The 24,538-nt window shown below is 42.2% G+C and overlaps 1 protein-coding gene across 2 annotated transcripts in view; it reads left to right on the top strand.

Moving 5' to 3' along the window:
• Positions 1–24,538, top strand: part of EML6 (EMAP like 6) — a 283,528-nt gene that overhangs the window by 211,963 nt on the left and 47,027 nt on the right. For both annotated transcript variants that reach the window (XM_029937369.1, XM_029937368.1), the window contains exons 22-27: positions 1,091–1,243; positions 1,407–1,538; positions 8,341–8,429; positions 13,015–13,191; positions 20,362–20,563; positions 20,664–20,790. In XM_029937369.1, the coding sequence (XP_029793229.1) occupies positions 1,091–1,243; positions 1,407–1,538; positions 8,341–8,429; positions 13,015–13,191; positions 20,362–20,563; positions 20,664–20,790 (880 nt within the window). The remainder of the gene's footprint in view (positions 1–1,090; positions 1,244–1,406; positions 1,539–8,340; positions 8,430–13,014; positions 13,192–20,361; positions 20,564–20,663; positions 20,791–24,538) is intronic.

The following is a 24,538-nucleotide window of genomic DNA, read 5'->3' on the forward strand; positions in this document are numbered from 1 at the left end:
CATTTATTTATTATTTTTGAGAGAGAGAGACAGAGAGACAGTGCGAGCAGGGGAGGGGCAAAGAGAGGGAGACACAGAATATGAAGGAGGCTCCAGGCTCTGAGCTCTCAGCACAGAACCCGACACGGGGCTCAAACCTACTAACCATGAGATGATGACCTGAGTTGAAGTCAGATGCTTAACCGACTGAGCCACCCAGGTGCCGGGCAGGGGCTATTCTTAAACAGAATTCCTATTAAACACTCCCCTCCCAGCAGAGTCCATCCTAATTGAGAAATATCTCCTTGTGGCCATGCAGTGAGCAGTAGAAAACTGCTCCATGACATGGAGTCCTGTCAGCCCAGACTGTTTAGTTTTGTGGACACCTCTTGAGAGAGTGTTGTCCACAACAGAAGAGGCAGGATAAAAGCTTTCGCCTCTTGAATCATACATTATGATCCACCGATCAGAGACTTGGAGTGACTACAGGATCCACAAAGTCTCTGAAGCAAGTTTTGTGTGTAAATCATGATATCCAAAAAATAGTTTCTAGAAATTGAATTCCACAATTCCCATTTTTAAGTATCATCTCTTTTCTTGGGAGCAAAGGTACTGGTTTTCTTATTCTTTTGCTCCTTTCATCCATTTACTCCATGTATCTTCTGAAAATCCCAGGTATTCAAGTAGTAGGAAATGAATGGATAAACCTCAAAGAAAGTGAAAATGTTTTGTTTTGTTCTGTTTTTTAGCATTCTGATCGTTGTCCTTGGGTTTGAAGGGGAGATATAGTTTTTTAATTTTTTAATGTTTATTTTTGAGAGACAAACAGACCATTAGTGGGGGAGGGGCAGAGAGAGGAGACACAGAATCCGAAGACCGATCAGAGCCCCATCATGACCTGAGCTGAAGTCAGACGCTCAACCAAATGAGCCACCAAGGTGCCCCAGGAAGATATATTTTAAATTATGAAGTTTTGGTTCTTCTCACAAGTAGTGTTAAAGGCACAATAACATGTCTATGCATAATGCACATGGGCACATTTCTCCATCTCTCCGTTGGGTTTGATAGTAGAACCCAGGATAATAACTGTTCTTTGTGGATCCTTTCGTAGGTGGAAGATGCTGTGCCTTCTCCCCTGATGGGAAAGCCTTAGCAGTCGGCTTGAATGATGGGAGTTTCCTGGTCGTAAATGCTGACACTGTTGAAGACATGGTCTCCTTCCATCACAGAAAAGAAATGATCTCTGATATTAAATTCTCAAAAGGTGAAGATTAAAGCAGAAACTTTCTAGAACATGTTTGGGACAACAATTTGTAAGAGAGGACTATTTAAATACTTCCTTGACCTTTTCCCCATTTGAAGTAAGTTCCTGGAAGTAAATTCTCGTCTAAAACATTTGAGCGTTAACTGCCTGTTTTTCTTTATAGATACAGGAAAATACCTTGCCGTGGCTTCCCATGATAACTTTGTGGATATTTACAACGTCCTGACAAGCAAACGGGTGGGCATCTGTAAAGGTGCTTCTAGTTATATTACACATATTGACTGGGACTCTAGAGGTAAAGTATGTTATGGCTTTCAAAATATAATTTATGTTTAAAATAAGTCAATATCCATTCATACGTGTTTCTGGAGAGAAGAACAGTTGAGTTTTAGGGAAAAGCAGAGTGGAGAACCCAGAACAATTATAAACAACTGCAATTCTACAACCCAGAGGCACCTACTATTAACATTTTGGCATAGTTTTTCTGTCTTATTGTCACTATCACCACCACCACTATTATTATTGTTGTTGTTGTTATTATTAATTCAATCCATTGAGTTTCAAGACCATTAAAGATACATGATGCCTAGCAAGCCACTGCTTCACCTTTCGGTTCAGTGCTCTATGTCCTTGCCTTGCGTCTTCTCCTTGCTGTTTTCCCTTTTCCTCTCAATGCTCCACCTCCCTGAGAACTGCCCAAGACATCTCCAGCAATTTTCACCTTCCAGCAAAGGTAGAAAGCTGCATTCAGTTCACCTAAACTTACCCTGCTCTCCAAAACTCCCAGCCGACCCCCTACCTCTTCCAAGTCATGCCCACAGATGCCATGGGGATTTGCCTATTTATTTAACAAATCTAGTTTCTACCATGTGCAAAGTCTTAAGCTAGGAAATGTGGATGATTCAGAAGTGAGACACAGTTCCTGTAATACTCCACAAGAGTTTATAATTTAGCAGGGGAGACATACTTGTGGTGGAAAAATAGAGATGCCCAAATGGTAGGACATGGGGACAAGAAATGGCGTCTCACAGGGAAGTGGTGTGCTGGACCTATAAATGGACCACACCAGCATTCAGCCCCCAAGATGGAGCATCATTGCTCTGGGGCTGTCACTTTTAAGTCTCATCCCAGGGACTTGGCTGACGTTAGAGTTTGGGGTAGGCATTGAGGAATGGGCAAGGTCCCAGCTGTGAAAGGATTTTTAGTGGACTATGTTAGAAAAGCACCAAACACAGTGGTGTCTCTGAGGAAGGAGCTCACAACAGGGGAATCCATGGAACCTCATGGAAGCAGTGTCCTTTGAGATAGATCTTGAGGTGACCAGAAGTTCACCAGATGAAGTCTAGGACAAGCATTCTAGTCTCAGAGGGAACGTGGCATGTCAAGATGAGGAGGAGGGAAAAACGGGAAATTAAGAAACAGTAACATTGAGTGACTAAGGACAAGAAGAGAGAAGAAATGTGGAGAGACAGACCAAGACCAGATGCAAAGGAACCTTTACCCCCTGCTAGGGAGCTGAGCACTGACCTTTATCCTGGAGGTATTAGGCAACTCTAAAGGATTTAGAGGGAGGGGAGAGGGGGGTGTTCTCTGCCATCTTGTGTGTGGGGAGGAGGGGATGAGTAAGCCTGGAGTTCGAAAGCAACTAAAATCAGCCAGGAGAAAGGTGCTGAGATCCCCCACCAAATAGAGATTATTTCAGAGTTGCTAGAATATTTTATTTCAAGTATTTCTTGAAGTACCGGCCATAGACTGATCTTCTGCCAGGCAGGTATTCCTGTGTAACTACTTGCTGCACTGGAATTTGGACTTTATTTAAGCCTTAAAACCCGCATGCACTTTATATAGTGCAATAGATGGAAGAAAGCATGCTGTTTACTGTAAGAGGTACAAGTCCCAACAAGCGCAAAGGGAGATCAGATAAGTCCCTCTTGCTTTCATGTCAGAGCCCTGCCAGACACAGTGCCGAGGCTTAGGCTGGCATTTGTGATCAGACGGGACACTGGTGGCCTGACAGTCCTCTAGGAACCACTGAGGCCAAACAGATGGAGGGAAACAGCTGCTGCTCAGCCCACCCCACACCCCCATCTTGGACGTTCTCTGCTTTATTGTTCAAAAAAAAAAGCAGTGATTTCTCCCTGTAAATTCTCTTGCTAACATGCCTATTTATATCATCTTGGGAGGAGAATTTAGAACAGCCAGGGCCAGCCTTACACATCTGTAGAATAGAGGATGGTGTGTTTTTTTGGGAATCTAGCACCCACAAAATACATAGCACAGCATGTGAAATCCCGTGACAGCGGTCAGTTCCTATTTACATGTTACATATTATTTATAAGAGAAAATAGGACATAGGAAGAATAAATTTTGATTCAGGAGACTCTTTTACATAGTTTTAATTTTCTAAAATGCACATAAAATGTGCCATCCTAACCGTTTTGAAATGTACGGTTCAGGGACATTAACTGCATTCACACTGTTGTGCAGCCTTCACCACTACCCATTTCCGTAAATCCTCCGGAACCGAACCCCTGTACCCATCAGACAATAACTCCCCTTTACCCCTTCTCCCAGACCCTGCTAACCACCATTCTACTTTATGTCTCTATGAATTTGACTACTGTAGGTATTTCAATTAAGTTGAACCATTCGGTTGTCTTTTTATAACTGGTGTATTTCACCTAACACAGTGTTCTCAAGATTGATCCATATTGTAGCATGTATCAGAATTTCCTTCCTTTTAAAATATTTTTTGGAAGTTTATTCATTTATTTTGAGAGAGACAGAGATGGAGCAAGCAGGCGAGGGGCAGAGCGAGAGGGAGACAGAATCCCAAGCAGGCTCTCGTGCTGCCAGCACAGAGCCCAGCGCGGGGCTTGAACTCACAAAACCGCATGATCATGACCTGAGCGGAAACCAAGAGGCAGGCACTTAGCCAACTGAGCCAACCCTAGCGCTCCCTCCTTATTTTTATTTAAAAAATTTTTTCTTGTTTAGTTTATTTATTTTCCTTACTTTTTAAAGCTGAATGATACTCCAATGTGTATACATGCCACATTTTATCTACTCATCTATAGATGGACGCTTGGGTTGTTTCCCTTTTAATTGTTATGGATAATGCTGCTATGAACATGCGTGGACTTGGCCCTGCCTTTAATTCTTTTGGGGCATCTACCCAGAAGGGGAGTTGCTGAATCAGATGGTAGTTCTATTTTTAACTCCTTGAGGAACCACCGTACTATTTTGCACAGCTGTTGTGTCACTTGACATTCTTACCAACAGGGCACAAGTGTTCCAATTGCTCCACGTCCTCACCAACACTTGCGGCTTTCTGGCATGGGAGGAGGTCTTTTTTATAATAGCCATCCTGATAGGTAGGAAATGGTATCTTATTTTGTTTTTTATTTGCATTTTGGGAAGTTTTTTTAAACCTGCAAATGGTAGGCCCTGTGTTGGATGCTAGGGCTATAAAGAGGAGTAAATCCTAGGTAAAAAGAACAAGATCTTGACCAGGATCAGTGGATTGCAGTCATGGAGGCGATAGTCTGTATATGTAAAGGCCCTCAGTGTGGAGCACTTTGCAGGGAGAGGGGCAAACCTCACTCTTTGCACAGTTCTGCCCTAAGCCAGCTTCTGTGGTCCAGCCAGAGCTCAGGGGGATAGAAAAGGCACTGGGAGTAAGGAGGCCGAGGTCTTAGAAAAGCTACCTCATCTCTTGTCCTATCTGGCCCCTTTTGTCAGGTGAGATTATGTTCTATTGGCCTGGAGAGGAAAACAGAATACTTCTGATTTTGGGGGAGGAGTTATGTTACCTGGAGAATCCGAGCAAGTATGCCCATGGACCTTCCCTGGTTTAACTCCAATTTTAACTCCCAGTTCCCAAAGTGGCTGACCTCAGGAATGTGCCATGCTGCCTCTAAACCAGCCTAGCCTTTCACAGCAGGGCCTGGAGGGTCCGGCAAGGGCAGAGACCAGAACTGAGGACCAGGGTCCTATTTCATGCCTTTGATCTTGTCAAAAATAGTGAACACATTTGCCAGAGCCAGCTGGTTCGTCAGGGGTGGGGGATGGCATAGCCTTTCGTGTCCATGGCAACCACTGGTCCTAAGAACACAAAATGCGCATCAGCCTTTTGCAGGAATGTCAGCTGCCCCTGAATGAAAGCTCCTGTAGAAAATGCTTGAGAAAGGGGGAAAAAATGTGGAGAGAGATAAAATATGGAAGAATATTTCCTAGTTGGTATGTTTATTTCTAGAAATATCAGGACTATAAGTCCAGTCAGCAGTCTGAGCCATAATGGAACTCTTATTCCCGTTTTCACTGCAAATGATCTATTTGGTACATTTAGTATGAATTTTGGAATTGTTCTAACTTAAAAATTATATAACAACTAGGATAATGGTGTGAATCATTTCATGGATTATAGGGCTCTATACACCTGCAGCATGTGTGGTTTCCTGTATCTGCTTATTGATGAGGACATCTGGCTCTTCGGACTCTCTTCCTCCTTGTGAGCAGACATTCCTAAGTGAATGAAAATGTGAGGATTCTGAAAAAATAGGGTTACTGTTACTAAATGGCAATTATACATGGATTATATAGATTTTTTGCTCTTTGCTTCTGTTCGAAGGATATTTCAGTGCTTCTATGACAGAGCAGAGGCAGCAGGAAAAAAGAGTGGTGACCTAAATATTTCTTGCATTCTTGAAAAAAAAAAAGTAATAACTGCAGTAAAGAATATGGTAGGGGGTTGGTGGTGGGAATCATACCCATAATTCTACTTTCCTAACGTAAGAATAGCTGCAGTTAAAAAAATTTCTTCGTCTCCTTTGTTGCAAGGAACTCAAACCCACTCTGTTTAAATTTTCTAAATAATAGTAAAGAATGAGGTTATTCGGGAAGATGCAGGGATAGCTAAGAGCAGGAAGCAATATCTCCTGAGGAACTGGCTTTAGGAATGAACCAGAAAAGCAAGCAGGCACTTCTCCCCTCCTCTCTCCTCTCCTGCTGTGAGGCAGCTTATTTCGGAGTCCACTGCTCTCCTGGGTCTGCTCTCCTGGGTGTCCGCTTTCAGCCCCTGCCTCTACACAGGCAACTTTCCTTCATTCATTTGCACGTGGTCCATTCCGTTGCTCCTACAAGCCACCCCCAGTTCCAAAGTCAACATCTTATCCCAGCTAGGCACCCACTGATTGAGTGTCCCAGATGCTAAGTTGCCAGGAAAGAGAATTTGTGTGCCCACTCCAGTCTGCAGCCTGGGCCCTCCCGGGTCAGCACCCTCCTCCAGAGGGTAGAAAAGCACCAAGCACAGTGGTGTCTCTGAGGAAGAAACTCACAACAGGGGAATTCGAGATTGGGGGAAGTTCTCAAGGATGCGGCATGAGCCGGGCTGGCGCCCCACCTGTGTCTTTGGTGCTTCACATTTCTAGTGCTCGCCTCTTGTGTTCAGATCTTCTAATGATCTTGCAGTCAGAAAGTACTTCACTTAACTATTATGATGATTTTGGAGTTTTCTTTAAAATACTATCTTTGAAGCTGGTGTAAAGTGAATTGTTGGGATTATCTGGGAATTACAGTTCTTTGACTTCTCTTGGTATCTCATGGCCGGAAGTCCCCTAAAATTAGCCACTGAATCATTTTCATTGTCTTCATTGAATCCTTAAATCCTTTGTCCAGATCATTTGTTACTTGGACTTACTCTTGAGAATCCTAAAAAATACTTGGTAGGTCTGTTGAGTTCATTGGAGAAATATTGATTATTCATTTTCTCATAATACTAAGTATCTAAAGGTAACATAACTACCTAGTTGGTTTGTTTGTATATGTTCAGTCATTAATTCAGGGAAAGGTGCACATTTCAAAGAAAACTTTTTTGAATACACTTGCTCCTCACAGCCAAGGCCTCTAATCACCATATTATAACCCAGCATATTACAAACAATTAAGGTTTTCAGTTAAAAAACTAGAGGGCCTTATTTTTAATTATTCACCGAGAAATAGACATGTAACTTCTGACGGTTAGCCAAACTAGATTTCACACCCAGGTGGCATCCACTTAAACATTAAAGACCATGATATGCGCCCCAAAGTTCTTATTTTGATATCATTTTTGCAAGAAAGACATTTCAAGACTACTAGATGTACAAAGTTATGGGGGAGAAAAGAGCGAGGGAAGAAATGTTATGATAAATATACACATCAAGACATCTGAGGTTTGCTTCAGAATCATCTGGGGTGAGCGCCTGAATGTAAACTTAGGAAACAGGGTTAGCCATGTGCTAATAACTGTTGAAACTGAACATTTACTGGGCAATAGGGTTTTTTTTAATACTCTTCTTACTTCTACATGTGTTTGAAATGTCTCATGATTTAAAAATGCTAGAGTGTGTATCCTTTGAATCATTTCAATTTGAGGCCATAAAGGATCAGTGAGCTATAAAGGAGGAGAATCAGAGTATCTATTCTTCTTCAACATTAATCCTAGTGAATCCTAGATTTTCATTTAAATCAAACCAAAGGTGTTTTTGCTCAACATGTTGTTTTGGGAAAATCTTGGATTTCTTTACAATTTTTCAAGATAGGGGAAGAGGGTAAGCATTTATAGGTTGTTTTGTGTGTTCCTATCTTTCCATTTCTAAACTTTAAAGTACAAATTTAGAATTTAGACCTGGGCAGATGTGAATGCTTGCCACAAGGTCCTCACTGTTAACGCTGTAATTCTTACCAAAGCAGTTTCCTCTTGTACACATTTGTGCAACCAGGAAAACAAGCAAAAAGTCTAGATTTTGTCAAGCTTTTGAAAAACAGGTACTTCCTTTTACAACAGAGTAAAACATAGCAGGCTTGATTCTATGAGGGGTGTGCAAGGTCAGATTTTATGAGGCCCACATTAAAAAATTCATAGCTTTGGGGTTTCTACCTGCTATGTAATTGCCTTTTATGTGCACTTCTGGATAACCCAGCATTCATTTGTTCATTTGTTCAATTAAGGAGCCTGATCATAATGAATCAAAATAGTTGCAACCATGCTTGTCTCTTTACAATAGGAAGATAAATGCAAATGTTAATTGTCTTTTTGCTTCGTTCTTTCACACCAGGAAAATTATTGCAAGTTAATTCGGGTGCCAAAGAACAACTCTTTTTTGAAGCTCCAAGAGGCAAACGGCATATAATAAGACCTTCGGAGGTAACAGTCACACACAGAGCTTTTTAAAAAGTGTTTCGTGAAGATTTAATATGTGCATTTTTTAATAAAACCTGTCCATTATTCTCCATTAGTATGGGTTATAGTTAGTGTACCTTGAAGCTTGATTATTTCTTAAATCCAAGTGTTTAATCTGGTTCCTTATGTTCTGAGAACCTAGGAATTTACTGGTCGGCTGATGGGGCTTTGGACAGTCAGCCTTGTGCTTAATTTCCCACTGCTGGAAGATGGTGACTAAGCTTATAATTTGAAAGCTACACGTTACTTCTTCCATTGGAGATGCCCTGTCCTTAGGTGCAAAGCTTTCTGTGAACATAAACCTTTGAAACCTACTTTCTCAATCTTTACTATTTACATATTTCTTATTTTATTTTTTTAAATTTTATTCAGTGTTGAGAGACAGTGCATGAGCAGGGGAGGGGCAGAGAGAGAGAGGGAGACACAGAATCCAAAGTAGGCTCATGACCTGAGCCAAAGTCGGCCACTTAACCAACTTAGCCACCCAGGCTCCCCTCAGTCTTTACTATTTATAATAACACTGTCTTCGGCAATAAGAGAAATGACTTTTCAAAACAAAAACTATGTACAACCATTTGTATCAAACTGTTTGCCTTTCCCCAGTTTTCCTTGGCCACATACGTAATTTTCTTAGTTGTTGAAATCAAAGCTTCTGTACAGTTTTTGAATCCACGAACTGATGCCTTCCTAAAGGCAAAGCTGCTGTTGTGGATAAGTGCCTCTTCCAGGGTCTGCACAGAGCTTCCACAGAGTCAACATGGATGGGAGCTCCTGGGTGGCTCAGTCGGTTAAGCATGACTGCCAATCAGGTCATGAGTTCCCGGTTGGTGGGCTTGAGCCCCGCGTCAGGCTCCGTGCTGACATCTCAGAGCCTGTAGCTTGAGATGTCTCTCTCTCTGCCCCTCCCCCGCTCATGCTCTGTCTCTTCCTCTCAAAAATAAACACTAAAAAAATTTAACTAAGAAAAAAGGAGTGAACATGGATGGCTGAAAGGTTGTTGCCTGATTGAGCACTAAGCCCCAGGAGACAATCTGACTCATTTATTTGCTCTATAACCTTTGATGAAAGAAAAGGAAATAATTGCTTCCTTAGAGGGAAAGTGTCAGAGGGTACATGCTGAGGGACAGGCATCTGCCTCTAACTTGAGTTCGTGAGTAATAGAAACCATCCCGTCATTGCAGAGTTCTCCCAGAGACATTGGGACACGTGCCCATTGATAATGTTTTCATGGTTTCTAAAAGAAGTATATGTGCAGTCCCGAAGAAACATAAGTTGTTAGAGATGATGGCATTCTATTAATGGAAATTGTTTACTGATCAATTGATCTCACCCCCAGGTTCTAATTTATTTATCCCTGATCAGTTGTCCTTCTAACTTTTTAAAAGAAAACTTAGTAAGAGATTTTAATTATGCCATTTATTCGCTGGACATTTGGTATGCCTGTATTATTGTCTTGGGAACATTCTTGTGTGATGGCTGTCAGTCTCAATTTACAGAGAGGGAGATTAAGGCTCTGGGAGAGTAGGAGGACCATGGAGCTGTGGTCCCAGTCTTGAGGGCTCCATGTGTGACTACTCGGTAGTCTAGGCCGTGGGGCCTTGGATTTCTCCTGTGTACTTAAGCATCATGTTACATCACTTCATCTGTGTTTCTCCTTCATGTTCTGGTGCCCCAAAATAAGTGCACTAAAGAAAAATTCAGTCGAACCAAATGATGGAGGGGGAAGGGTACCAACTTGGGACCAACGAGCAGTTATTCTGTATAAGAATCTTCACAAGAGGAAAATTCACATTATAGGAAGTTTCTCCACATGTCATACTCTGGCTCTGAAGAGTTCACCCCTCACTCTGAGGTACACAGTTGGTATTCCAGAGGCTGATCTGTGGTGCTGCTATTTGCGGAGGCCGTCCCCTGGTGTTTTCCTGGCTGGGATTCCCTGGTATTGCCACCTAAGGACACTGTCTGGCCTTTCAGCTACATATGAAGGATTTCAGAAATCCTCTTTAAAAAAAAAATTATTTACCTTGGGGGTAGGAGGTTAAGGGGGTAGGACAGTGGGAGACAGAATCCCAAGCAGGCTCTACACTGTCAGAGAACAAAAATGTTCTTGCTGTAATAAAGCCAGTGAGGCAGAATTGAGTATTGTTTTCTTTTTTTCTTTTTTAAGTTTGTTTATTTTGAGATGTAAAGAGAGAGAAAGAGAGAGAGAGAATCCAAAGCAGGCTATACATTGCCATGTGGAGCCCAAAGCGGGGCTTAAACTCAGGAACCATGAGCTCGTGACCTGAGCCAAAATCAAGGGTCTGATGTTTAAGCAGCTGAGCCACCCATGCACTCCAGAAACCCTCTTTTCAAGGAACATGTTTTGTTTTGTTTTTAAACAGCCATGGCACTAATACAAAGCTTACCAGGCAAATTGTTAAGTATGACAAATACTAAAATGCCCATTTAAATCCATCGGGCGCAGCACGGCACAGTCAAAGCAGTGCCAAATCAGGAGGCCAGCACTCCTGAGCTCGCTTCTCTTCTGCCTCCTAACCCGGCTGTGCTTTCCATGGCTCGCCTCTCTGGTTCTTCTAATGACACATCTGCCCGAGGAGAGGTGCTACAGAAGAGACTTTCTGAGGACCCTTCTTCCATCTAAGGTTCAGGATTTTTAACACGTGTTCCCCTTTTGGGTTTTGTGGGTTAGAGGAATCATTTTTACTGCTCCCTTATAAATGCAATTTCTGTAGCTTCCAACAAAATAGGTATTTGCTTGGGACCTCAGTGTCCAGATCTGGCCAAGGACAATCTGCTAGGGTGACCTCGGGGTGAGCAATAACAGCTCACTCCCCCCACACACCGCCCGCTTTTGTGCCTAGATAACGAGGTCAGGGAAACGGCCACATAGGGCACTGGCACTGAGGATGGGCAGGAAGGTCTCAGAAACAGAATCTGGAACCTGGAAGCGAGTCAGTGGCCAGAAAGCCGCCTGTAGAACCAGCAGGAGTGTTTGCTTTCACTTCCTGAGAAGGCCGGTGTTGGGCATCAGAAGGTGCGTTGAAACGACTTACACCCCAGAAAATGGAGATGATTGCTGAGGAAGCCCCTCAAGGCAACTCAGCCTGTGGCCCTGCCTGAGGCACCCCAAACCGCCAGGGCCAGCCCTGCTTTTTTGTTCCAGTTCTGCATGGTTCCCGGAGGAGCACAGAACGTTAAATGAGGAGAAATTTGAGTAACTGAAATATGTTTAACACCTCCCCACTTTAGGACTAAAACCCAACTGCATCTTTATCTTGCCATTTCTCTGTAATGCCAAGATACCTTAGCAGATCAAATCCCCCAGGAAAGTCTAATACACAGTGTTGTTACTATTATTTATTTTAAAAAGGAAAGCTTAGATTATTTCAGGATTTCACCTATATGAATTTCAAATCTTCTGTCCTTCAGTTTCAGAGTAAATAGTTTTAAAGGATAAAATATATATTCATGGTAATGCAGTATGAACAGCTCTTCAAGTTTTTAAGGTAGTCTCTAGCATACAGGATATTAAGCTTGCTGCAGAATCTTCTTACTCATTCCTTCTAAAAAGCAGTCCTTCAAAAAGGTTATATCTTGTGACTTTTTAAAATAATTTGCTAAATGACCAGTCCCATTGATCAGTGTAGCTCAGTGGTACTCATTTGGGAGCAGTTTTGCCCCCTCTCCCAGGGACTTTGCCAATGGCTGGGGACAAAGGGAGGGGCAGAAAGCTGCTGGCCTCCAGTGAGTAAAGGACAGGAATGCTGCTAAAATACTCCCGTGCACAGGGTAGCCCTTGACAATAAAGAACCAACTGTCCTAAAACAATAGTGCTGACGCTGAGAGCCCCGATCTAGCTTACGGCTTAAATGATGCCAACAGCCAGGTAAGGACTAAAAGAACATTTTTTTTAGGTTTTAGTTTATCTTTTTTTTTGAGAGAGAGAGAGAGAGAGAGAATATGAATGAGAGAATCTTAAACAAGCTCCACATTCAGCTCAGAGCCTGATGATAGGGAGTTGGCTCTCACAACCATGAGATCATGACCTGAGACAAAATCAAGAGGAGGACACTTACCCGACTAAGCCCCCCAGCCACCCTCTAAAAAACTTCAGTATTATCAGATTTCCACAGTTCCAAAACTTTGCTTTTATCTATAGAAAAACAAATGGTTATCTGACTATAGTGTTTACTAAGAGAAAGCACATGCCACTTAAAAACTGCATCTTAGGACTATTCACCTCAGATCACAACACAAATGCCTAATATTGTCAAAGTCATCAGTTAGAACTATTCAACTTCATGTTTAGTTTTTTAAAAAAACAGTATGTCACAAGGAGTGTAGTCAGTCCTTGGTACTGTAATAGAGTCATGTGGTGACAGATGGCAGCCACGCTCTTACTGAGCGTACCTTAATGAACGTGTTGAGTTTTCGAATCACCATGCTGAACACCTGAAATTAATGTAACATTGCATGTCAGCTACAATAAAGAAAAAGATCTCTAGGTTGTGCAAAAAGCATACTGATTTCTTTCCTTCTTTTTAAGATTGAGAAAATAGAGTGGGACACGTGGACCTGCGTGCTGGGGCCCACCTGTGAGGGAATCTGGCCTGCACATAGCGATGTGACTGATGTAAATGCTGCCAGTCTTACCAAAGACTGTTCCCTCTTAGCCACTGGAGATGATTTCGGTTTTGTTAAGCTTTTCTCGTATCCTGTCAAGGTAATACTGCACATTTATTGTATATACTTGCTCAGTCTCATGAATAAGCTAAAATCTGTGCATTATATCTAACTAGATATTTAATTTTTTTATTTTTAAAGACTTTTTAAAAGTTTATTGATCTATTTTAAGAGAGGGTGTGTGAGTAGAGGAGGGCAGAGAGAGAGAATCCCAAGCAGGCTCTGCGCTGTCAGCCTGGAGCCGACACAGGGCAGGAACTCATGACCCATGAGATCACGGCCTAAGTTGAAACCAAGAGTCAGAAGCTTAACTGCCTCAGTTAGACTTTAAATATTGAATATTGACCCCTCTAAGTGAACTTTTAAATATTGAAGATGTAAGCAATCAATAATGTTATCTATGGCACCATTGTTATTTATGCTATTTAAAAACCTTTATGACACCGTTTACTAAGAGGTGTCAGATTCTCGTGATCTGGAATTCGTCCTTGAAAGGCCTCTACTGGTCATCAAATCCAGTATCTCACAAACTGCGAAGGAGGAATTTTTTTTACAACATCTTGGACTAGTGCCTTTCCAACAAATACTAGCATACTTGCAAAGAGGAAGGACTTACTACCTCGCAAAGCAGCCCTATTTTTTTTTAAAAGTTCAGTTGTGAAAATGTTTAGCTCAGTGTAGAGCTGAACAGCCTTTATATGGAGCAAGATAGTACTCCGCTCCCTGAAATCTCAGTTTCTCCAGCCCAAACATGTCCAATTCTTCAGCCATTTCCCATAGGACACGGTTTCCTGCTGCCCCTCCCTCTCGACATGCTCCATGTTATCAATTCCCTTTGAAACCGTCTCCTCTGAGATGGAATTCACCGCTTCAGGTGTAATCCGGCGAGCTCAGGGTCGGTGGGGACTCTTATCCTCTTGTTTTGATTTTCTGTTTGCATTAAATCAAACTAAAATGGCACCAACTCTTTGGGCTGCCACACTGTGCTATTGAGTCATAGATTTCATTCCAAAAAAATGTTCAGCTTATCCTTCATCTTGTCCTTACACAATTGCTGTTCTGAAGTTTGAGCACAGAACTTTATATTTGTACCAAATAAGGCTTATCTTATCTCGCCTCTTTGTTCTAAACTGTCAACACATTCTAAGTACCTTTTCAAAATATGCTCTTTCCCTTCCAGCATCACGTCATCTTCTCATTTCACAAGTGTAAGTTTTAAATCACAGGAAGGAAAAAAAAAGACAGACGAGGGCAACCAAACACCACCGTCAGGAGCCCCCTTCAGTTTGCTATTCTGTTTATTAAGGTACATATTGAGTTCTAGCTGTTCAGTCAGAATCACACAGTTACATGTACCCGATTGCGCTATCACCGAGCTCACATTTCTATCCTAGTCCGACAACACATCATGAATGATTCGGCACCTATCTTGCTAAAAGCCAGATTGACTGAGGGTATCCTTAATCTCCCCTTTTAGTAAACCAATCAGTAAAAGATACGTAGTTCACAGTGAACCCCTGTTGCTGCCTAGTGATCATTGCTTCCTTTTCCAAGAGCTTATTGACCTTTTGTGTAATAATTCACCCTAGGATTTTCCAGAGATTGCATCACCTCATGAATCAATATTTGCCAGAGTCTGCTTGTTTTCTCTTTTGGATAAAGGAACGTTTTTGTGTTTGAGGCCGCCTCTCCTGGCTTCTAAACTCCTCAGCTGTGCCTGCCCTTATGTGTGGTCACATTGGAAGAAGCTTTACTCGAGCACATAGTTCTTTTTTGCCCTTTCTGGTTTGAAGAGCATCCGCTTTCCCTTCGTAGTAAATCATCTGACCTAAGAAGCGTTCTAACTTTTGTCTGTTTTTTTTCTAGCCCTCCCTGTATCTTTGAATTCCTTTATGGTTGTCTTAGTTTTTGACTTGAGCATTCCTGAAACTATATTAAAGGACTTGTGTATTCATCCTTGGATATCTGCTCCTCCTTCATTTGTGCACTTAATACCTTGAACACACCAGTTGCCTTGGCAGCCGCTTTGGTTTCCTTAGGCGCCTTCCTCTTTAATTCTTTATTTGTTAATGTCCTGTCAGACTATGATTTTGGTAGTTTTTCTAAGATATGCTTCTGATTATATCCAGTGTTCCCTTCACTGTCCATCTCAAATTCCAAAGCACCTGGTAGCCTTCCCCCAGTGATCCACCAATACACCATCACTTATCAGCACCCCCTTCCTATGCAGAGTTCAGTTCTCCGCAGCACTTTTCCTTCCTACTTTCACATTTTTTGGAAAGAGATTGCCCACAGGACAATCAAAGTTTAGTGATACCCTGGCTTTCGTAGATGGGTTGTGTATTTTGTATTTTATGCATTGAGTTTCTGTTTAAGATTTTTTCCAATATTTTGTTATGAAAATTTTCAAGTATACAGATAAGGCAAAGAATGATACAGTGAACTCCTAGAGTTCTATATATAATTCGCAGATTCTATATATAATCCAAACTTAAAAATTTTTTTAATGTTTATGTTTGAGAGAGAGCACAAGTGAGCCTGAGCCGGGGAGGGGCAGAGGGAGAGGAGACATAGAATCTGAAGCAGGCTCCAGCCTCTGAGCTGTCAGCACTGAGCCCACTGCAGGACTCAGACCCATGAATCATGAGATCATGACCTGAACCAAAGTCATATGTTTAACTGACTGAGCCACCTACATGTTTACTTTGAATTGTATATAGAATCAGGCCACCTAGGTGGCTCAGTTGGTTAAGCCTCTGACTTTGGCTCCGGTCACGATCTCAAGATCACCAGTTCAAGGCCCGCATAAAGCTCTGTGATGCTTTGGATTCAGTGTCTCCCTCCCTTTGTCCCTCCCCAGTCAACATCCTGTTTCTCTCTCTCTCTCTCTCTCAAAAATAAATAAACATAAAAAAAATTTTTTTTAAACAAAGTAAATTGTAGATATAAGGATGTTTACCCCTAAATGTTTCAACATGCCTATCATTACCTATAGTTCAACATTTGCTAATGGTGTTTTTGTTTAAGTTTATTTATTTATTTTGAGAGGGAGAGGGAGGGAGAGAGAGAGAGAGAAAGAGAGAGAGCAAAGGAGGGGCAGAGAAAGAGGAAGAAAGGGAAAATCCTAAGCAGGCTCCACACTGTCAGTGCAATGTGCTTATGGTGGTTTTTAAGTAAAATTTATATATAGTTGAATTACACGTTTTTTTTTAAGGTTCCTTTTGATGAATGACAAACACATACACCTACATGATCCAAACACCCATCAAGATATAGATCACTATCATCACCCCGGAAAGTTTCCTCATGCTAACTTCTGGGTCAATCCCCCTCACCCTCCACCATTCGCACATGAAAAGACTCCACTGTTGTCCCCAATAGATTAGTTTTTCCTGTTCTAGAACTTCATATAAATGATCAAGTAGGTACTGTTTTGTGTCTGGTTTCTTTTACTCAGATAATGTTTCTGAGATTCCTCCTAATAATAGTCTGTTCCTTTTTATAGCTGAGTGGGATTCCATTGTATGGATAGAACAGAGTTTGTTTATCCATGTGGCTATCACTGGGCACATGCTTTTCCAGTGTTTGGTTGTAAGAGAGCTGCTATCGACATTTTTTGGACGAATCTTTGTGGACATGCTTTCTCCCTCTTCTGTAAATACATGAGTGGAATTTCCGGGTCAGAGGGGAAAATACATGTCTAACTTTTTAAGAAACTGCCAGACGTTTTCCCAAGTGGTTGTATCACTTTATATTCTCATAAAGAATGTAAAAGAGTTCGAGGTGCCAACATTCAGTATTGTCAGACTTGTAAAATTTAGCTATCCTGGGGAGCCCATACTAGGATCTCACTGTGTTTATAATTTATGTTTCCCTGATGACTAATGACACTAAGCATTTTTTTGTTTCCTTATTGGGCATTTGTGAAGTGTTTGTACTCATCTTTTATCCACTATGTTAAGTTGGGTTATATTTCTTTTTATTCTTGACTTCTATGTAAGATTAGATGGAAGAAAAAGTTTCAAAATTTAAAAGCATTTGAAAACCACTGGTCAATGTAAACAACTTTAACAGTATCACTTCTCATCCTCTTCTTTTCTTAACCTGATTTTTCTGGCACACTTTCACTCCCAGACATGTGGCCCCAGGCTGATGAATAGTTCTAGCTGTATAGTCCTTCTCCTCCAATGCTCTGAATCTGTTGGACAAAGTTCACCATCTATTATAGACTGAATTTTCCCCACCAAAATTCATGTATCGAAGCCCTACCATCCAGTGTGACTGTATATATAGAGAACGCATTCATAGAAATAATTAAAGTTAAATGAGGTAATAGGGTGGGGCTTTGATCTGACAGAATTTGTGTCCTTGTAAGAAGAGACACCAAAGAGCACTTAGGTGGCTCAATTGGTTGAGCATCTGACTTCTTCAGCTCAGGTCATGATCTCACGGTACTTTCTATGTACTCATGTATGTTATGTCTAGGCCAGGAAGAGAGCACTCACCAGAACCACATTGGCTGACACCTTGGTCTTCTACTTTCCAGCGTCTTCCCAGAACTGTGAGAAATGAGTTTCTGTTGTTTAAGCCCCCGAGCATGTGGTATTTTGTTAGGACAGCCTTACCACTTCAAAACACCATCCCACTGCAGGGTTCTAACATTGAGTTCTGTGTCATCAAGTCTTAATGATACTTCTGAGATCTCATCACCACACAGCAATCTCTCTGCCTAAAATTCACATTCCATTTGTTAGACTCTAATGTCCTAGTCATTTGTTCCCATAGCCTCCCTTCCCGTGCAAAGCTGCACCTCTCTGCTATACCAGAGAGGTTAAAATACCACCATGTGATCTATGTTTCTAAAACCCACTCTCAAGTTCTTAGGTCTCCTCCCCAGAAAGTTAGTCTTCAGAGAGGAACTTTGTCTGTTAAATGTTACATACAGAGAAACCACATGTGAAATGTTGTGAAGGTGGGAGAGGATGCATAGGTGTCCATCAAAGTCTCCGGAATTTCTCACCTGACAGCAGTTAACAGCCAGCCTTGTGGAGACATTCTCTGTTCCTTCATGACTCAGTGGAAGAGGAAAGCTGAGGTAGTGAATTCCTATGAGTGTTACAGAAATGCATGGTTTGACGTGATGACCCCGAAGGGCAGCTCATCTGACCAGCTGTGCCAGATCTTCAGGAGGCTCCTTCCACGGGCCCTACGGGAGCCACCACACATCCCTGCTGGCCTTTTCCTCTTGGGAGAGCAGCTGGTTTCCTGGAAATATCTAGTAACTGTAAATTCCCTTTTTTGTTCCACAGGGCAGTGATCTTGTTGCTATTCTGAGACTCCTGAATCCCCCTCTGCTGCAAGAATCTCGGCTTTCTTAAATAGCTTCAGTGACTCAGAATTGTTTCCTCTTTCTCCTCTGTTAGTTTCTTTCCCTCCACAGCCTGATTATGATAAACTTAGAATTATTTTTCCCCTGAACCTTCATTTTTTTATTTCTTCTTCCATCCTGTCTGGAAACCCTGTATCGCTTTAAATAAGTAGGGACATGGAGAGGCGTTCCTCAGGCTCTTGCACTTTCTCCTCCTCAAGAAACCAGCTTGCGTTTCTAATAGGGAGACTGGGTAGGTTCCTGCTTCCCACTGGAAGACCAGCAGGACACATGGCTGCAGCCACTAGGACTGTCCTCTTTGTTTCTGCATCTCACATAGTCACATAGTGGTTTCCCTCGGAAGTCCTTATTTTGCTCTATTTTCTAGCAAACTAGTGGCTCTGGAGGGCTTCCTGAAAATATGGCCTGCCTGTTTGCCTCCGTAACCTTTCTACACTCACTGGTCTGCCAAGGAGTGGGTATTTCCACTTTGCTGTCAGGTAGATGCCAACTAAATACAGAGAGATCTTGACTAAGAGAATTTCAGAGTTACCCACCCTGCTGCACCTGTCCCCTGCCATGTGTCTGTGCCGGTGTCAGGTTCCCTAGCATGCCAGTCCAAAACCCTCTAGAAGCCTCTTCCGTTATTGAGTCAAGTTTTCAGTGGGGACACCAATGGCCCCCTCACAGCCTCACAAAGAGCATGCAGCTACCCACATTGCTTAAGGTATTCTCTGGGAGTCGCTGAGAGGATGGAAAAACTCTCCCTCTTTAAATGGCTCTCACTGCGGCTGTTTTTGCCAGGCTGTGGCTTATGAGCCAGAAATGGTTTCTGGTGGCAGCTTCGGCTTCCCACCACTTGTCAGGATTGCCTGGTGTAAGCAGCTGACTCCTATGCCACCGCATCCTTCCCCACCTGGAATGAACGTTGCATGGCCCGGTGTGCAGTTCTGAAGAGCTTTCCATAATTACTAATAAATTTGGCCTCTTATTTGGTTTTGTTTGTTGGAAAGAAGCCTACTGGAGTGCTGGGTGGCTCAGTTGGTTAAGCATCCAACTTCAGCTCAGGTCATGATCTCTCGGTCTGTGAGTTCAAGCACTGCATTGGGCTCTGTCCTGACAGCTCAGAGCCTGGAGTCTGCTTCAGATTCTGTGTCTCCTTCCTTCTCTCTCTGCCCCTCCCCTGTTTGTGCACGTGCTCTCTGTCACTCTCTCAAAAATAAACATTTTAAAAATATTTTCAAAAGAAAAGAAGCTTACTTTGTTTTCAAACCAATTATTCGAGTGTTCCCAGTGTCCAAATTTGTTTCCAACATCTGTGTCAGCAACTGTTGTGTTTGTTTTAAATCTTGAGGCCCCAGGATTATAAGAAGTCCCTTGCTCTTCTGTCTTATCCTGGGCTGTGGTACAAAAGCCACCATGGGGGATGACTGGGAAGACACTTCTGATCTCAAATGTCAGCCAGACTCAGCATCAGGAGTGTACACTGGAGACCTATGGAGGACATACATTTCATATTTGAGAAAAACAGAAATAAGCTGCTTCTCTTTCGTGAGGCTCCCAGAAGTAGGTTCTAGAGTCTAACATTTTGTTCATTCCCTCACAAACCACCTACTGAAGACTCATGATGAGCCAGGTAATGTTTTAGAAAAGAAAAAAAAAAAGAGTTCTTCCCCTCAAGGATCTTAGACTCTGAAGAAAGGAAGGAAAATTGCTGCTTAGATGCACTGCTTAATTGGAATCCACTAGAAACCACTCTGGAAAATAATACAGATCAAATAGTCTGGAGACAGGAGTACTGAGGCTCTGGTTGGGGTAGACACCAGTTCCTGGCCTTTACAGGGCCAGCATGCAAGATTCAAGAAGTATGTGGGACACAGTGCACACGTCACCAATGTGAGGTGGCTACACAACGACTCTGTGCTGCTCACGGTCGGTGGCGCTGACACTGCCTTGATGATCTGGACGAGGGAGTTTGTGGGGACCCAGGAGAGCAAGCTGGTGGACAGCGAGGAGTCGGACACCGATGCAGAAGAGGATGGAGGTGAGTGAGCCCCACCTGCCATGTGCCAGCTGCCCCTTTGGGCATATCCCCCCCAACCCCACCCAATAAACTCAACGCCCATCTCTTTCGGTTGATTGAGGCTATGACAGTGATGTTGCCAGAGAGAAGGCCATTGATTACACCACCAAGATCTATGCTGTGAGCATCAGGGAGATGGAAGGCACCAAACCACACCAGCAGCTGAAAGAAGTTTCCGTGGAAGAAAGGTATGGTGTCGCCGGGTTTGCATTTACTATGCCTGATTTCAACAAGAGTTCATTTTCTTTGCTCTCACAGTTGTTACTTAAGCTAGGCTTTTGTGTATATGCACAGAGTCTGAACCTACATACCGACTATAGCTAGTGAAAATCGTCCATGGCCCTCAATTTGTGACAAAGGGTGGGTTGGCAGACGTTGGTTGTGGAATATGACTTGAATAGATATGAGATTTGGTCACATCAGGCTTCCTTTTGCCCACAGAGGATGTCAGGATAGCCTATGCACTGTCTGACATGCTATGGCTAACAGGAAGAAGGAGGGAGGGCAGGCTTCTAAGGTCCAGAAGGAATATCTGTGGAATATCATGAGAAGTAGTCCTCTGTTCTAACCAGAGTCTGTGCATTACACTGGGTCACTTGCTGTACCTTGTCTTACTGTGTTTCACCTGCCCCAATTTGTTCAGTGGGTTTGGCGATTCCAGACCTAACCAATTTGATTTTGCTGTCTTGGGATTCTTACACAGAAAGAGGGCTTCAGATGTTATTTTAGGCCTTTTAGATGTGCTATTGTAAGTATTGTTAAGAGAAATGGCCAAATAGGCATTTTTTAGAAAAAAAGGTCATAGTTACTACAGTTATTTAACTTCCCATATTCACGCTAGGAAGGAAGAATACTCTCTAAAATTCTCATGTCTGAGGAGAATTTTGTGGATCCCAAAGACATTTTAAGACTTCTCTGTGGGTCCGTCATATTGACATGGGTTTGTTGTTGAGGTTGTTTTTTTTACATTCAGCATGGCTTTCTTCCTAATAGTAATTATTTCAAAAATTTGATCTATCATTTTTTACTATTATGTAGGGATATAAATACAAAGAAATAAAATAGTTCTTCCTCCTGCTTCAGTTCAGTGCCAGATGTTAAAATAAGCTTGATGGGGGTCCCTGGGTGGCTTAGTCAGTTAAGCATCTGACTTTGGCTCAGGTCAGGACCTCACAGTTGAGTTTGAGTCCCACGTTGGCCTCTGTGCTGACAGCTCAAAACCTGGAGCCTGCTTTGGATTCTGGTCTCCCTCTCTTTCTGCCCCTTCTCCACTCGTTTTCTGTCTCTCTCTCTCTTTCAAAAATAAATAAAACATTAAAAATAATAAAATAAGCTTGATAAAAAGTGGGTGTGCTATAGGCAGAAAGAGGGACTCTGATACAAAATTTCCTAACTCATCCCTGGCATCTTTGTTAGATGTCACTATGAAGATTGAGAGTTCTCTTTTGATTATATATATAATCTATATATATATATATAGATTATATATATATATAACTTTCTGTTGTAGCCTATAAATTACAGTTTATCTTGCAACATTGTTTTTTAGTGGTCACAAAGAGAAAATAATTTTAAAGGACCTAATTTTAAGAATAAAGAAAAAAAAAGAACCAAATGCATGTTAGTGCCTAAATAAGCCCCCCTCTTAAAAACATTTGACCTAAGTTAAACATTCTTTTGAGAAAAAAAAATTGCCCAACCTCTCCAATGCCACATAACATTATGAAATGAGTTGACTTGGCTATTATTCCAAGGTTGTTTCTGGCTGATTTCTATAAGCCAGTGCTTGGTCATGCTGAGGCTTAGGCCAGCCACTTAGATTTAGAAATCCCTGCCAGAGGGCAGGAATGGGGAATGACAGCTAATTGGTACCAAGTTTCCTTTTGGGGTGATGGAAGTATTCTAAAATTATACTATAGTCATGATTGTACAACCTTTTATATTCTAAAAAGAAAACCAAAACTGAATTGTACCCTTATAGTGGGTGATTTTTATGACATGTAAATTATAGCTCAATAAAAAATTTTCAAAATGCAAATAAATCTATCATCTATCTATCTATCTATCTCAGCAAATTCCCAATTCCAAACACTACAATTGATTTCTGACCTAAATGAAGCTCATCTGAACTTCTCTTTGTTATGATGTCTCTTTGGGTAGGTCTGTAAATATCTCATAACTGTTCGGCTTGGGAGAATGTGTGAAAGGTGAAGGTACAGAGGACCCTGAGAATTTTCAGTCTTAAACTCCGGAATTCTGAAGCTACCTCATCCCATCAGTGGGAGAACTTGTCATATGTACATTAGCATCCACAGTATCGACTTTCTTATATATACAAAAGAAAACTAAATGCTGCTTTGCGTTAAGAGATACAAGGGTAGGCATTTCAGTACTCTGTTGGCATTTTAAAAAATAAATCACACCAGGGTGTAGTGAAGAAAACATGTAGCGAACAAAACATTTTTTGAGATAAATATAGGGTCTGTGGAAATAACCAAGCCTTTTTTACAGAGAGCAACATCCTTGGTAACTTTAAAGCCTTGACAGCTTCAGTTCCCAGAGTGGGCTGTAACCAGAGAGCAAGATGCCAGCTGCACAGCATGCTGGGAGTAGAGCTCGACCACAGCAGGGAGGGTGAGCTGGGAAGGAGCAGCAAATGGTGTGTGAATCCATAGCCTCCATGGAGGCAAATCCTAATCAGAACCAAGAACAGTCTCCACCAGTCCTCCTCGGTAATTTTAGGGGAACTTCAACCTCAGAGATAGGACAGTAGACAGCGTCTGAACTGCAGAAGAGAGAAGGGGATGCCAGACAAGATGGCTGTTCAGAGACTTTGTGTAAAAGCAGGATGAGAGAAGGAAGGTGGGGTAGGGAGGACCCTTGTCAATAAGCTGAACAGACACCTCACCTGAGTCCTCACCTGGGATAAGACCTGGGGTCTGTGGATTGCACCATCCTAAGCAGAAGAGAGAGGCAGGGATGGAAACGTTGGGGTCCCCAGACCACTGGAGTATGGGGTCAGGCAGCACCTGGCTTCTCCCTGCCAATATTCAGGACTGTCAACCCTGACACTCTTCCCTCCTTGATGCCCTGCTGAGTGGAGAGACAGAGGCTTTTGTTGACATGCCCTTCATTGTTCCCTCCTGTGTGTACTTGAATATACCTGCATATACCCGTGCCTCTTCTAAACTCCTAGGCCAAGATCTGCCCCAGTAAGACTAACGGGAGACAAACACTTGAGGATTCCAAGAGACGTGAGCTTGGAACAACCACTCAATGCAAGGACTTACTTTGCCTCTTACTGTTGTTTCAGAAAGTTCTTCTCCCAGTTTAAATCCTTTTCCTCTTTAGACCCATGTGATGAGCCCAAGATCCATCACATTGAAAACAGTGCCTTGCAGACAGCTGTACATTATGCATGTTATTTTTTAAGTAACTGCATTTCTAATTCCTGACATTTCAGATAGTCCTAAACTGTTTCTAATTAGACTCAGTTATTTGATTTTTAAAATTTTTTTAAAAAATAGTTTGTTACCAAATTGGTTTCCATATAACACCCAGTGCTCTTCCCCACAACTGCCCCTCTCCATGACCATCACCCCCTTCCCCTTCCCCCTCCCTCTTCAGCCCTCAGTTTGTTTTCAGTATTCAAGAGTCTCTCATGATTTGCCTCACTCCCTCTCCCTAACTCTTCCCGCCCCCACCTTTTCACTTCCCATGGTCCCCTGTTAGGTTTCTCCTGTTAGACCTATGACTGCAAACATATGGTATCTGTCCTTCTCTGCCTGACTTATTTCACTTAGCATGATTACCTCAAGTCACTTTGCTACAAATGGCTATATTTCATTCATTCTTATTGCTATGTAGTATTCCATTGTGTATATATATATATATATATATATATATATATATACACACCACATGTATATATATGTG

The sequence above is a fragment of the Suricata suricatta genome, chromosome 4, assembly GCF_006229205.1.
Source record: "Suricata suricatta isolate VVHF042 chromosome 4, meerkat_22Aug2017_6uvM2_HiC, whole genome shotgun sequence".
NCBI lineage: Eukaryota > Metazoa > Chordata > Mammalia > Carnivora > Herpestidae > Suricata > Suricata suricatta.